This window comes from Megascapheus bottae, chromosome 10 (assembly GCF_031878675.1).
Source record: "Megascapheus bottae isolate mThoBot1 chromosome 10, mThoBot2.hap1, whole genome shotgun sequence".
NCBI lineage: Eukaryota > Metazoa > Chordata > Mammalia > Rodentia > Geomyidae > Megascapheus > Megascapheus bottae.
This window is the reverse complement of record NC_143518.1, coordinates 25,347,802-25,362,481: the sequence shown is the minus strand read 5'-3', so window position 1 is coordinate 25,362,481 and position 14,680 is coordinate 25,347,802. Positions and strand designations below refer to the sequence as shown.

The 14,680-nt window shown below is 47.2% G+C and overlaps 1 protein-coding gene across 1 annotated transcript in view; it reads left to right on the top strand.

Annotated features, from left to right (window-relative positions):
- Positions 1-10,019: 10,019 nt before the first annotated feature.
- The window catches only part of Tnn (tenascin N), a 59,770-nt gene continuing 55,109 nt past the window's right edge, over positions 10,020-14,680 (top strand). The window contains exons 1-3 of the mRNA XM_090339771.1: positions 10,020-10,419; positions 12,023-12,304; positions 12,587-12,850. Of these exons, the coding sequence (XP_090195897.1) occupies positions 10,020-10,419; positions 12,023-12,304; positions 12,587-12,850 (946 nt within the window). The remainder of the gene's footprint in view (positions 10,420-12,022; positions 12,305-12,586; positions 12,851-14,680) is intronic.

Sequence of the window (14,680 nt, the reverse complement as noted above, 5' to 3'; positions counted from 1 at the left end):
AGCTGAGCACTCTACATCTAGACTTGCCCTTCCCTTCCCTTCCCTTCTCTCCCCTCCCTTCCTCTCCCCTCCCCTGCCTTTTCCTTCCCTTCCCCTTCCCTACCCTTTCCTCTTGAGCTATAATTGGACCTCATACTACCCACTAAGAGACAGGCCACCCTCTGGCAGCTGATTGTAGACATGTGACTAAATTCTGACCAATGGAGAAGCAGGAGAGTGATGTGTATCTTTTCCATTCACCTTGGGTCTGAATCTAAACATGAATATTGTCCAATAAAAGGCAACACAGCTATTCTCATGAATAGCTGATTGTAGAGCTGGGAGAGAACTGCAAGGTAAGCCTGGAGTACCGTGCTATGCCAGAAAGCTCGAGGAATGTTCAAGGAATGGTGGTGGTGTGTTAAAGCACACGGAAAGCAAAGGGAAGGTTGGGATGACAGCTGTGTTCAGCTGTGGGTTGAGAAGAGGATCTTTGGAACTTTTCTGCCTGGACTGGTCTCAAACCATAATTTCCCATTCTATTTTCCTCCTCCTCTTCCTCCTCCCCCCTCCTCCTCCTTTGCCAGTCTCAAGGCTTGAACTCAGGACTCGGAAGCTGTCCCAAGTGCCTATTTGTACTCAAGGCTAGCACTCTACCATTCGAGCCTCAGTGCTGCTTCCAGCCTTTTCTGACTAGTTTATTGAAGATAAAAGTCTCACAGAACTTTCCCTCCTAAGGTGGCTTCGAACCATGATCCTCAGACCTCAGTCTCCTGAGTAGCTAGGATTGCAGGTGTGAGTCACTGGGCCCCAGCTGAGCAATGATTTTTGATCACTTTTCCTTATCTCCAATCACTTTTTGCACACCTCAGACATAATCCTTGCTTATCCCATAGGTATCCCTAAGCCCTATCCTTGGAAAAGTGGATTTGAGGTTTATTCTCCTGTCTTTATGCAAGCTTCTTTGAATGCAAGCAAACACCCTTGTTTTGGATCACTTAAATGGAAACAGCTATTTTTAACTAGTGTCATCCAAGTAAAAATAATGGGGAAAATGTATATGTCTTTCTTAGAACAAGAGAATGAATTACTCAGTTCTTAATGGAGGCTGTGCCAAGAAGGAAGGAACATCCCAGAGTCCCTGTTGATTCTTTTTCTGGCCTAGACAGGATTTAAACCAAACAATGCAAAGAGCAAGAAGCAGACCAGCACTGAGGTCAGTGACCCTGCACTCACAGGTGTGAGATAGTGTTGAGAGAGGCCAGCCCAGGACACATAGTGAGACCCTGTCTCAAAAAACAAGACAACAATCCCAAACCAAAGCAACACAAGGAAAGCAGTGACACGAATAACAATAAACACAAACGAATGAGGCTAGCTCTATGATTTCCTGTCCTCAGCCTTTTCCTTTTCCCCTCCAACTACATTCAATGGCAATACAGGTGAACTAGAAAGCCATCCTGTAGTGAATCTAGTGGAGTGGTTTCCAGCCGGGCAGGAGAGCAATGGTGGGGAAGGAGCTTAGATGTCAGCTTGTGACCCATGGAAATAGCTCCGGTTTATAGAGAGGAAGAAAGCCTCTGATGGTGAAAGAGAAAGGCTGGTCCTGGAGGGGTCCTCCTCTCCTTTCCTGTGCATCTGGTGGGAACGAGGCCCTAGGAATGTGTGTCATCAGTGGACTCTGATGTCCCGGGTCTGCTCTTCCTGCTCACACAGGTGGGAGATGATGGAGGGAGCAGGTGGGCCTCAGAGCAGGTTTTGTCTTGGAGTGTCTTTGCTTATTTCTTTCTATGTTAAAGATGGTTTTCTGTTTAAACAGTAGTAGATAACTCTATTACTTCACCACCACCCACCCACCTAACAAATAAGCCATAGGTCCCAAAATGCCTGGAATGGGAAAAAGAGACTTGCTATATGTACTTTCAAAGCCTGAGGCTTAGCTTCTGGCTAGGAGACAATCATGCTTCTTAAATATACTTATTCTGGATCCATTTAAGTGGAAACAGCCTGTGGTATTTTTAGCTGCTACATAACCAGGGTAAAAATGAGAGAGGTAATATATTTTCCCCCCTTCTTTCTTTCCTAGTTAGAATAAGAGAATGAATTGCTCATCCTTAACAGAGTCCTGTGGGGAAGGGGGGGGGCGGGGAGGGGGGATCCTGGAGGCCCAGTTGGCTGGCTCCTCCTCTAGCTTACACAGGATTTAAACCCAAGGAGGGAAGCCAAAGGAAGAGGAGAGCCAGGACCAGCCCAGCACTGAGGTCTGCAGCACTGAGGTCTGCAGCACTGAGGACGGGCTTAAGGAGGCAGGAGCATTGCAGTGGTGTTCAGCAGCCTCCAGGTAAGCGTGCTAGGTGCAGAGGCTTGATCTGTGAGAGGGAGGAAGGCACCAGGTAAGGATGTTCAGCTCTGAGCCTAAAAACCCAAGGCCAGGTAGTGCAGCAGGGTGAATGGGAATTTGGAAATATCTCCTGGAACCTTGGAACTGTCGTCTCTCAGTATCATATCCCACCGGCGGTCTGCGGCCGTCCCCTTACCTGGCCCCGGCAGTCTGGGGAGTGGGTGGGGCAGTTTCTATCTGGAACAATACATTTCCAGAAGTATTTCCTTTAACTCTAGTACGTCTTTCTCTTTCTCACTTATTTCTTTCCTTTTTTACTTCTTTTCTGTATCAAAGGTCTCCTTTTCTATTTATCTGTACATTAAAAAAAAATCCCAAGCCAGAACTTTCCTTTCAGTTGTGATCATTTAACTGTAATAATTTTACATTTTTTGTGTGCATCTTTTTTCTTTTTTTATGCTTGTCCTGGTGCTTGAACTCAGGACCTGGATGAATATATTCCCTGAGCCTCTTTTGCTCAAGGCTAGCACTCTACCACTTGAGCCACAGCTCACCTCCTGTTCTTTGGTGGTTAATGGATGACAAGAACCTCATGAACTTTTCTACCTAGGTTGGCTTTGAACCATGATCCGTAGATCTTAGCCTCCAGAGTAGCTAGGATTATAGGTACAAGTCACTTGTGCTTGGCTTGGATTTTGTGTGTACTAAAATGAAGTTTATAAAGTCACTTGAAAGGTTTTAGTGTTTATTTGATATTTAACTGTATAGATTTTAATTACTTTTGTTATATATCAACTTGTTTTTCCCAAGTTTCTATATAGTTATCCTCTTTTATGCCCCAAAGAAATCATTTAGAATCATCTCAGGAAGGATGTGGTAGATTAGTTTTTGGAAGTCTGACTTTTGATTTATTAATTTCTGCAGTTGGCAGACATCTGGGAAAAGGAGGGGATGAGAATGAAGGAGACCAGGCAGGATTTCAATGACATGCACCAAACTTGAGTTGTTTATACAAGCATTGAAGAAAGAATACTGTCAATATAAAAGTAGCAAACTATCACATCTGGACACAGGTAAACCACAATTTGCAGCATCCCTGGTTCTTGAAGAAGCTAAGGTGTCACCAAGATACCATGTAATTGCTGACAGAGAATTGTATTTCTTGTTTTTTCTCTTTCTGTGGAGACAGGGACTTGACCTTAGGACCTTGTGCTTTTACTTGGCTTTTTCACTAAAGGCTACACTCTGCCCCTTGAGCCATCCTTCCACTTCTAGCTTTTGCTGGTTATCTAGAGATAAAAGTATCATTGTTGTGCTCCTGGCTGGCTTCCAACCTGGGTCCTCAGATCTCAGTCTCCTGAGTGGCGAGGATTCCAGGAGTGAGCCTCCAGCATTTGTCTCAGACAAAGCACGGGATCTGTCAGGAGACCCAGTACCCTTGGACATTGGAGCATACGTACAGATTCAGGGTGAGGGTCCCAGTGCTGGGGGAAGGGAGTCAGGGAAGAAACAGAGTATAAACAGTGGTGTCATTTCCCCCCAGAAATGGGGCTGAGTAGGGAATCCCCTCACAACGTTGAGTCCTTCTCTCCCCAAGTTGGTGGACTGCTGCTAATGGCCAAAGCAGAAAGAATGAGGGAGATGATTCCAAGTCATCTCATGGCTTCTGGTTTCCATTCCAGTGCTGTGCTGTGGTTAGAAACTTTGGGCAGACGGAGGTCTGTTTCTGAGAAGATGCTGAGGAAATTGTGCTGGGCCTCATGGAAACTCTTATGCACCCATCACTCACTCAAGAGTCCTGGCTCCTATAGGCTCTGGTGGCAGACACAATTGGCTTGTGGCTTAGGTTGTGTCCTGGCATTTGGACCCAGCAGATCGTGAGCTAATGGTGCTGAGAGCTCAGACCATGGTCCCTGAGGGACCAAGGCTTTGCCTGATTCTACCACAGTGGGCTCACAAGATGCCAACCATATGTCAACCTAATCTGTGCCTAGCAAATACGAGGGGATCAGGGCACACCCTTGGCAGTTAGCAATGTCTCTCCTTGATGGAAGGAACTCAGGGCCATGAGCTTGCTAGGTTGGAGTTCTACCATTTGCTTCATACCCCCATCCTACTGTGTATTGGCTATTTTAGAAATAGAGCCTAGTAAACTTGTCTGCTCAGACTAGCCTTGGCACTGGATCTCCTAGGCCTCAGCTTCTTGAGAAGCTGAGTTTCCAGGCATGAACCACCAGTACCCAGGTTCAGTACCCAGGCCTGGTATATAATCAGTGCTTAGAAAGTGATAGGGACTATCCTTGTCACCCATGGGAGGTTATGCCTTAGCAAGGCAGATTAAAATGCCCCAAATCTAACCTATCACACATTAACCTATTTAACGTATCACATAGAGCCAAGGTCACATCTCATGCATACCTTGCTGCCTGCAGCCTATGTAAAATGCCTCTATAGGATTAAGTGCTCTGGATAAAATGTGTGTACTTGGGCAATGGGAGGCTTGAACTAGCAGACAAGATGAAGGAGAAGGGATGCAGAGGACATGCCTAGAGAGTCTAGTCCAAGATGGGTCAAGTTCGGAAAGCTTTCTCAGCTTCCTGAGTACTTTCCTCTCCTAGACCAAATACTCACGTCACAAGGTCGTGAGTCACTCAGGGCCTAGGTTATGGATCATTGGTGAACTATGATCAAGAGCATTAAGGGAGTTTGGCAGTGACATTTGTGACATTTTCCTTCATGGTTCGATGATGCACACCCTATCATTTGGGGACAGACTTTCTTCTTAAGTGACTCCACTGGAAATCCATGATAATACAGTTTTTCTCATTTGCTTGTGGTTCATGGAAAAGGCGGATGAGGTAATGACCAGAGACAGTCCTGAATTTAACTACATACATCAGCAACAGTGGCTAGAAATTGGCTACTATTGCTGTCTTTGATGGAAGTGGTATTTTTCCCCCTCTGACTCAGAGTTGTCTTGTTTTGTGGAGAGAATGAGGTGACATACAGGTTATCCGGATAAGGCCTGGCCAGCCTGCACTGGTGGGGGGAGTGGGTCTTGATGCACATTAGTGTCTCTCAGGAAGGAGGTTCTCCATCTTCCTAGGGGAAGAGGCTGGAACTCAACTTCTCTATAAGGGAAAATACAGTTCATTTTTCCAAGGCTAATCTTGACTCTGCTCAGAGTAAGTGCAGACCCGGGGTATAGTTATTGATTTATTCATGTTTTCCTGGTTACCCAGTAGAATTTGAGATTTCTTTATTTATAGAAGAACCTCTCTTTGAAAAGACATATGGCAGAAAATGCTACATTTTTTTGTAATGGGGGACTTCTTTCCCACCCCACATATACAGCATATATTATGAAATGAAGAGCCCACATCTAGAGAATGGACAGTCTTGCCATGAGATCCCAGCTCTACTACCTATTATCTGTGTGTCCTTAATCAAATGAACTTAACCTCTTCAAGCACTTGTAACAAAACTGCTATCCATTAGCTTTCAGCATTTTGAAGATTCAACCAGACTAATGTTGATAAAAAAAATAGACAAAGTATCTATCATCTGGTAAACACACACAGTGACACAAAATCTAGTGACTGATATTATTTAATTTACAAAATGTGAGATTGATGTACTATTTTGGACTATGAAGTTGAAGATAGGAGGGGATTGATAAAACCATTGCCACACCGTCTGCCATGCAGACTTGGGAGCTGTTAACATTTGACTGGGAATTAAAGCCACGGGGATAGATACATCTACCAAGAGGAAATGGAGCACAACTTTGGTGCTCTGAGACATCAAGGCATCTCTGAAACCAGAGGCACCATTGATCCAAAAGCCTTCATTCGTTCCTGCCTGTGTCTCCCACCCACCCCCCTGCCATCCATCTACTCTTCCTCCTTCACTCAGAATTAAAGACATGACTCTCCGGACATCTGGCTTCCAGTGCTTTCTTGTGTGTACCTTTCCTCTAGGGGAAAGATTGATCTTTGAATCCTTATAGCATCTCCCCTACTTTCCACAGGAAGTGACTTCTTCATGGAGAAATGTATGAAATGTGACATGGGGAAATGCAGAGTCCTTTCAGCCCTTCTTCTCTCCCAGGATGCTGCCCGCAGTGTGCATAGAAAACAGTGGGTGAAGTCATCCCTTCTTAATGCTATGCAACTGCCAGGCTCTCCTGTGGCCATGAGTGGGAGAGCCAGCCAGCAGCTTCTCTTGTTTGCGTTTTCACTTAACAAGCCTGAGCCTGAGGATTCCCCATCTCTTCCTCCTTTTGAGTGAACTACAGTCACTGCTCGGGAATATGTGAGCTCAAAATGTGGAATCTGTGCGGAGTGGGGGTTGTCATTAGTGGGGACATCTTGCTACTTTTCAGCAGACCAGGCAATAGGGGGGCTCCTGGAAGAGCTTCTGGGATTTCTCATTTCCCCAGCTTCAAAACCAAACACTGGGAGATGGAGCTCTGGGCAACCTTGCTGTGGTTTATGGCAAGACTCTCTGGATTTTTATTTCTTATTTATTTTTGCATGTGCTGAAGAACTTCTTCGAAAAACATCTGCACTCCATTTGGATCACGCATGGCTCCTGAGTGGTCTCAGGAATAATGAGCCATGGGCTGAGAGGGAGCCATGGTGGGAACAGGTAGAAAAATTGGGCTTTCCTGACTCTGTTGTGCCAGGAACAGCGGAAACACATGCTACTGTGCATTTTTAGAGATTGAGGTTGTTCATGTGCTAAGGGCTTGAGGCTTAGGACTGGACACCTGGGTTTGTTTCTAAGGTCTTGCATTCATCAGTTGCATAATCAACCGCACAATGCTCTCCGGTCTCTGCCTCTCTGTTCCCAGCTTGAATAGCAAATAGAAAAATTGGCATGTGATTGTCCTATCATTGGGCAGCACGCTTGATGATAGCAACTGTGAAATAGCATTATCTTTTCAACTAATTCCTCCGGCTTCCCCATTTTTCCTACCTACTTACAAAAGTCCCAAACAGAGCCCCCAAAGCTTCCTGATTGCTTTGGTCCTAGAATCACTCTTCTGAAGGCAAATCGTTTGCCCTGTCAGAACCTCAGTCCCTTTGAAGGCACATCCATTCAGGCTGAAGCTGGAATCCATCTACAAGCACAACATGCTTACATTTTCCTTTTCCATGCCTCCAGCCTTTCCAGGTTGCTCTTGAGGAATAATGGGTTAGGACAGAAGAAAAGGGGCACGGTTGCTTACTTGGGAATGTTGTACTGTCACTGTCTTACTGGATGCCCTGGCAATGGCAAATGCTGCTGTTAGTCTGGCACCCCTTTGTAAATTCTTCCTGCTTGTAGTTACCATAGGCAGGGCACCCCTGCTGAACTGTTTGGTTGCACTGTAGCTTCAGGCCTGCTCTCTTGGAGGGGCTCTAAGGAACCATGTTCTGTATCACTGATCTGGTTTGCCAGACTCTGAGATTATGCCTCTCCCACTAAGGTATCCCCCAAGAACTTGCCTTAAATTCATCCTAGCCAGAGTCAGACTCTGGTTTGTATGTGTCATTTCCTAGCACCCCAAACTTCCACTGGCTTAGCTCTCTGTAAAGGGTGTAGACACTGGTTGTCTACTGTTCAAATCCCTAGACAGTAAGACTTGTTCCCTGGCCCTTGCAGTCCATCTGTAGCGTGGGAAGTTAGAAAAGCTATTGATCATCATTCCTATCAAGAATCCTTGCTGTGAGTGACTGGAATAGCCAAGAGGGAATAATATGAACACCTCTCTCTGTCTCTGTCTCTGTCTCTGTCTCTGTCTCTGGTCTGTGTCTCTGCCTGCCTGCCCCCCCCCTCTCTCTCTCTCTTTCTCTCTCTCTCACACACACACACACACACACAATATCTGGAAAGAAGAGTAAGAAGTTCCAAGTGCAAAAATGGTTAAGGTTTGAGAAGTCAAAAGTGCTCATACTTTGTTTTGATCATTGCACATGATATGCACGCATTATATTATAGTGCTGCACAAATACTATGTCTCACTAAAATAAAATGTGCCTTTCTGTTTAGTTCTGGGTGGTGGCACAATCTTTGGGTGTCCTGCACAGAAGAGGGAATGGCTTGTATCAGAAGGTCCTATCTCTTAAGGAAGCCTAAGCACAGAATTGTGATTATCTGGATCTGGGTTGGAGTTCTGGCTGTGTCACTTACTGGTAGGGCAGCACCTAGTAAGAGGCTTTGCCTCTCAAGACCAAGTTTCCTTCCCCACTGAGGAGAGGAATCCTGGCTTCACACAGCAGTGTTGACCAGTGGTTATGAGGATCTGTGTACCAGACCAATGCCTGGCACGTCCCAGCAATTTGACAACTAACATTTATCATTTAATATCATTACATTATTATTTTATTATTGATTGACTGATTGATTTTTGCTGCTCCTGGGGTTTGAATTTAGTACCTCCCTGTCAATGACCAGGCAGGGGAAACTTGGGAGGTGGGCTGGGGAAAAGATGAGATGGTGAAGTTGCTGCCTCCTGGTGGCTGAGCAGCAACATTTCACCGCCTGCCTGGCCTGGGCTTGCTGGGCCCAGCTGGTCCACCTTTATATAGATGGGTCTGAGGGTAATGGCAGCACCTGTCAGTCTGTCACTCTGTGTTTCTGAGTCCCGACTGTCCCCACATGAATCCACCTTGGGTACTGTCCCTAAGAAGCTGATAGTCTAATGAAGAGAAAAGCTGTGTACAAGGGGGGACTAAAGCAGACCAAGAAGGAGGGACTAGTTCTCTCCAGGTGCTTAGTAGAAAGAACAGATTTCCAGCTGGGGTGAGAGGGGTGAGGGGAAGTAAAGGTGACTTTGTGATTAAGTTATTTTGATTAGGAGTCTTCTGCTCCCCGGGTCCATATGCAGCATTGTATGAATTAGTACATGCAAAATACTCTGAACCGTGTCCATCTCATAGCAAGCTCTCTAGGGGAAATCATTTGCTACGGATGTCAATAATTATTGGTATTATGAAGGAAGAGAATATTAGGGTTGCTGTAAGGACTAGAGAGTGGGGGAATTTGAAGGCTGGACAGTAGGGCTTCAACACAATAGGGCTGCTGCTGTATGCCCTACAAATTTAAGAAGAATGGGGGTTGGAGGCATGGCTCAGTTGGTAGAGAGCTAGCCAATGAGCCAAAGAATCAGGTACCAACTCCCAGTTCTGGTCTTGGACCTAAAAAAGAAAAAAAAAAAAGGCAAGGGGAATGGGATGTGTAGCAGAGGGGTGAGTGAGAATATTAATCACGACGCATGGTATTCATAAACTGCTTTGTGAAATGGCAACTCCTTTGTACAACTACTTAATAATAGTAAAAATAAACATGAGGTGCAGTTAAATGGAACATTGTTTTGAGATCAGAACCTCACCCTCACAAAAATGGCCACGTGGCAAAAAAAAAAAAAATGGTGGCATGTTGAAAAGAAAATGAAGTGCAGGCGAGCCGAGATTGGGAGGAGGAGACATTTCTGGGTAGTATGAGCAGCAGAAGCACACAGGGTGGCAGGCAGAGCTCCTTACCATGGTCCTCCGGAAATGAAGGACGAACTCTTTCTGCTCCCTTCTCAGCGACCAGTGGATAGACTCTGATAGAAACGCAGGTCTCTCTCCGCAAGTCTCATGGTTTTCTTTCGCCTCGTTTCCCTTCGGGTCCAGGCCTCTTGGAGCGTCTGCTCCCTGTCTCTCCAAGGATGGGTCTCCAGGCTCTCTCTATGGGGCTCCTGCTTGGCTCTGTGCTCCTGGTAGCCTCCGCCCCAGCCACGCCAGAGCCCCAGGGCTGCCTCAACAAGGATCAGCAGGTCACCCTCAGCCACACTTACAAGATCGATGTCCCCAAGTCGGCCCTGATCCAGGTGGAGGCTGACCCACAGTCCCTCAGTGATGATGGGACTTCGCTCATGGCCCTGGGGGAGCCTGGGGAAGAACAGAACTTCATCTTCAGGCACAACATTCGTCTTCAGACGCCACAGAAAGACTGTGACTTGGCAGACAATGTCCAGGACCTCCTGGCTCGGGTGAAGAAGCTGGAGGAAGAGATGGCAGAGTTGAAGGAGCGGTGTAGTCCTCAGCGCTGCTGTCAAGGAGCTGCTGGTGAGTTTACCATCCAGCGTTCATTCAACAAATGTGTGTTGCGCCCCTATTATGTGTCAGGTGCTCCTCCTCTATTCACAAGGGAATTGGTGGAATATGAAGAAAAAATGAGAGCCACATCTGACTTCAGACAAATTCCTTACGGTGCCCTGCCTGGCTAAGGGACATAGTTCTATCAGCTGACATAGTTCTGAAGATTAGAGATGATATTATTAGATTCCTGGTATATTGTTTATATTCAGGAAACTGTCCCTTTTATTAGTAATACTAAAGGACCACAATTGGATTATTTGATTTTACAAATAGTGACATTTCTTCTGCCTGCCTCTTCCCTCCCTCAGTACTAGGGTTTGAACTCTGGGCTTTACATTTGCTAGGTAGACACTCTACCTCTAGAGGTCGCATCTCCAGTTCTTTTGTCATTTAAAAACAAAAAATATCCGAATGAACCAGATGGCATGGATGTTTCTGTTGGAAAGAATTGGTGGTGTTAAGAGCTCCTCCTAAAGGCCAGGTGTAGAACCAGGCATCAGGGACAGTGCCATGAATAAACCAGCACAGAACTGCCCCCTGATGGGCCCCAGCTTTGGAAATGCCCCTAGGAAGGAAAGAAGATATTCTGAGAAGCAGAAAGAACTAAAGAGGGATTCAAGCGAGTGGTTACCCTTCTGCTGCCTCTCGATGTAGAGGGTTTGGAAGGAGTCTGGTCAAACCCCTTGGCCCATCCCTATGCCTGCCATTGGGATAACTCCTCTTAGCTTCTGCTGGTTCACTTCTCCAGGCTTCAGGGACACCATCTTGCTAGGGCCAGCCCCTGCAGTAGGAAAAGATAAGCGCTTACCTGCCAGAATCTCACTGGCCTTTCTCAGGAACCCTTCCCCCTTCCCCATTTAAGGCCCTTCGTTGAGAGAGCATTACACAATTGCCAGCGCCCTCAGGAAAGAGGCTAGGGAATTCATCCAGGAAAGGAAAGGGATGAAGGGTTCAGCCCAGCTTTTTAGGAGGAGAAAGGAGAAACATTAGGTCTCACAAAGTCAGAGGCTTTGCTTCAGCAGGAAAGGGAAGAAACCTAGTCTTGCTTACTCATCCCCCCAACATTCAGGAATCACCCATCTTCTTCTAATCCTAGCTAATTAGAGGCAGAGGTCTGAGAATCACTGAGCTGAAAGTCAGCTCAGGCAGAAAAGTCCACCAGACCCTCATCTCTAGTTAACCAGCAAAAAGTCAGAAGTGGAGGGGTGGCTCAAGTGGTAGAGCATTAGCTTGAGCACAAATTGCTCAGGGACAGCACCCAGGCCCCGAGTTCAAGCCGCAGGACTGGCACGAACAAAGCTAAACAAAAACCAGATGCCCTCCCTTAAGCTTTTTCGTCTCAGGACTGGTGCTCTGGCACTTGAGGCGCAGCGCCACTTCCAGCTTTTTGTCGATTCATTGGAGACGAGAGTCTCTGAGGCTTTCCTTCCTGGGCTGGCTTCGAGCCACGATCCTCAGATCTCAGCCTCCTGAGTGGCTAGGGCGTGGGCCACCGCGCGCACCCGGTGTCGACCCAGGTTTCCCGGGAGGCATGCCCGCCCTTGTTCCATGGCTGTTCCCTCCCTGGCAGGTCTGGGCCGCCACTGCAGCGGCCACGGGACCTTCCTCCCGGAGACGTGCAGCTGCGACTGCGAGCAGGGCTGGGAGGGCGCCGACTGCGAGCTGCCCTCCTGCCCCGGGGAGTGCAGCGGCCACGGCGTGTGCGTGCGGGGCGTCTGCCAGTGCCACGAGGACTTCACGTCGGAGGACTGCAGCGAGCTGCGCTGCCCCGGGGACTGCAGCGGCCACGGCTTCTGCGACACGGGCGAATGTTACTGCCAGCCGGGCTTCACGGGCCGGGACTGCGCCCAGGGTGAGAGGCGCGGGGAGCGGGAGGAAAGGGGAGGCGAGGAATCGAACCCGGGTCTTCGTGCATGCTAGGCAAGCACTCTACCACTAGGCCTAACTCCCGGCCCCGGGGGTGGGGTATTAACAGTAATTTCTTCCGGGGAGGGTGTCAGGAATGGCACCCCAGTCTTCCGCCTCCGGGCCTACCATCCTGGAGTGAAGTGGGTCCCGGTGAACACTCACAGGCTAGGCTTGCGCCCCCCCTCCGCAGTCCTTTCCACACCTGTTCCACATCTGTTCCACACAGTGGTGGCACCGCAGGGCCTGCAGCTGCTCAAGAGCACAGAGCATTCCCTGCTGGTGAGCTGGGAGCCCACCAGTGACGTGGACCACTACCTGCTCAGTTACTACCCCCTGGGGAACGAGCTGTCTACCAAGCAGGTCCAAGTACCCAAAGAGCAGCACAGCTACGAGATTCCCGGCTTGATGCCTGGCACCAAGTACATAGTCTCCCTGCGCAACGTGAAGAAGGACATAGCCAGCAGTCCACAGCATCTCCTGGCCACCACAGGTAAGGCGCAGTCAGAGGCCCCCGGTACTCCAGGAGAGGCCCCCTTTTAAATGCCCTTTCCCACAGACCCTTCTACCGCTTAGACTGTTGCCCCACTTCCCGGTGTGAAAGCTAGAGCTGCAGCGGTCCTAGGCTCTGGAGAAGGTCCCAGTTGCCTCTCCTCTCTCTTTGCTTCCTGCTTATTGGGTCCTCCACGCCAGGGGTGGCAGGCAGCTAGATTGAGACTGAAGGGGGTCTCCTGGGGCCCTTTGGTTACTCTGCCCTCATATACAAGCAAAGAATATGCCTGTATTCCTGTCCCTTCACTGAGTGTCCAAAGCCATTCAGCAAATTCAAGTCAGGTTGTGTAGGAAGCTACAAAGCTATCTGTACCAATTAGATTCTTCTCAGCAGGGAAGAGAGGACCCAGATGGGGTAAGTGAAGAAAGTTTAAGGAAAAACTTGTTCATGAAGACCTAGAGGTGGCCATATTACCTGAGCATGCTCCATTTGAGGTGCAATGTTCAAAAATCTTTTTTTTTTCATTTAAAGGTAGATGCCAAGACCTTTGGACAGACAAATTTAGCATTATAATGAAAGTCCTGGTTTTTCAGGAGACTGAAACTTTGAAGATCAAAGTTCAAAGCTAACACCAGGCTGAAAAGTCTGTAAGACTCCATCTCTAGTTAAAATGAAATGCTAGGTGCCAGCTATGAGTGAGCATAAGGCCCTCTGAGTTCAAGTCCCTGGAATCAGGAAAAAATAAATAGAAGAATGAGCCATCGTGACTCTGCCATTTTATCAGTGACTGATTCATTCTTTCATTCAACTATTTTTGTTGAGTACCTATCATGTGCCAGGTACATGATTTTTTTTTTAAAAAAAGAACAACAACCCAAAATACCCCATATTGACTCCCCTTTTGCCTAAACTCCTTGAGAAAGAGGCTGGCAGGTCTAGGTAGATGGGACTTATAGTTGTCGCCGCTGCAGTAACATAGGCTGCCTATCTTTTCACTTTTTTTCTTTCTTTTTTTTTTCCTGTGGGTTAGTATAGGTCAGTATGGAAGAGGGCCGTAAGAGAGTTGGCAGCTGAGGGCACTATTTGTCATTGCCTTTGTTTGAAACCTCCAGCCCCAAATGCCTAGAAACAGCCCTATAGCTGAATCAGTTAGATATGTCCTACCTTTCAGAATGGGAAGATGAACACATGGAAACAGGTATGATATCTCAAGAATGAAGTGGAAGAAAGGACATGTTATAGAATCTGGACTTGACCTACGTAACTCCAGGGACACTTAAGGAAAGCATGAATTTGCTTTCGATTGGATGCTTTCCGAAATGGGGATAATTGTGGTTGGATATCTTAGTGAATCTTTTCTAGAAAGAAGATAGACCAGATAGAGGCTAGAACTGTGATTAGAAAGAAGTCATGCTTTTGGGTCAGGAGTGGGGATGCTTAGTCATTTGTGTAGACCAAATTCCTGTCTGGGTTAGACATGGCCTCAGAATGGCCTTGCTTTATCTTGATTTAGGGTGGTCCCTGAGTAGCCTTGTTTGATGCTAATGTTCTTTGAAATGGTTTGTGTTCTTGGGAGAACAGAGCACCAGGCTGGGTCTTTGCTGCTTTTGTTGGTGACTGCATCACAGACAGGGCCATGTCCAGTCTTTGAGGTGACGATAGGGAGATTTATTCTGAGAGTCTTAGTAATGCCTCTTGATGTCTTGGGTGAGAGACCTAGAAATCCTTGCTAGTGTGTGAAGCTTGTCATTCTGTCTAATCTGAGTCACATCAAATACAATCTTTTCTGCCTGTCAAGGATACCTCAGACCAATTGGTATAAACCCCATT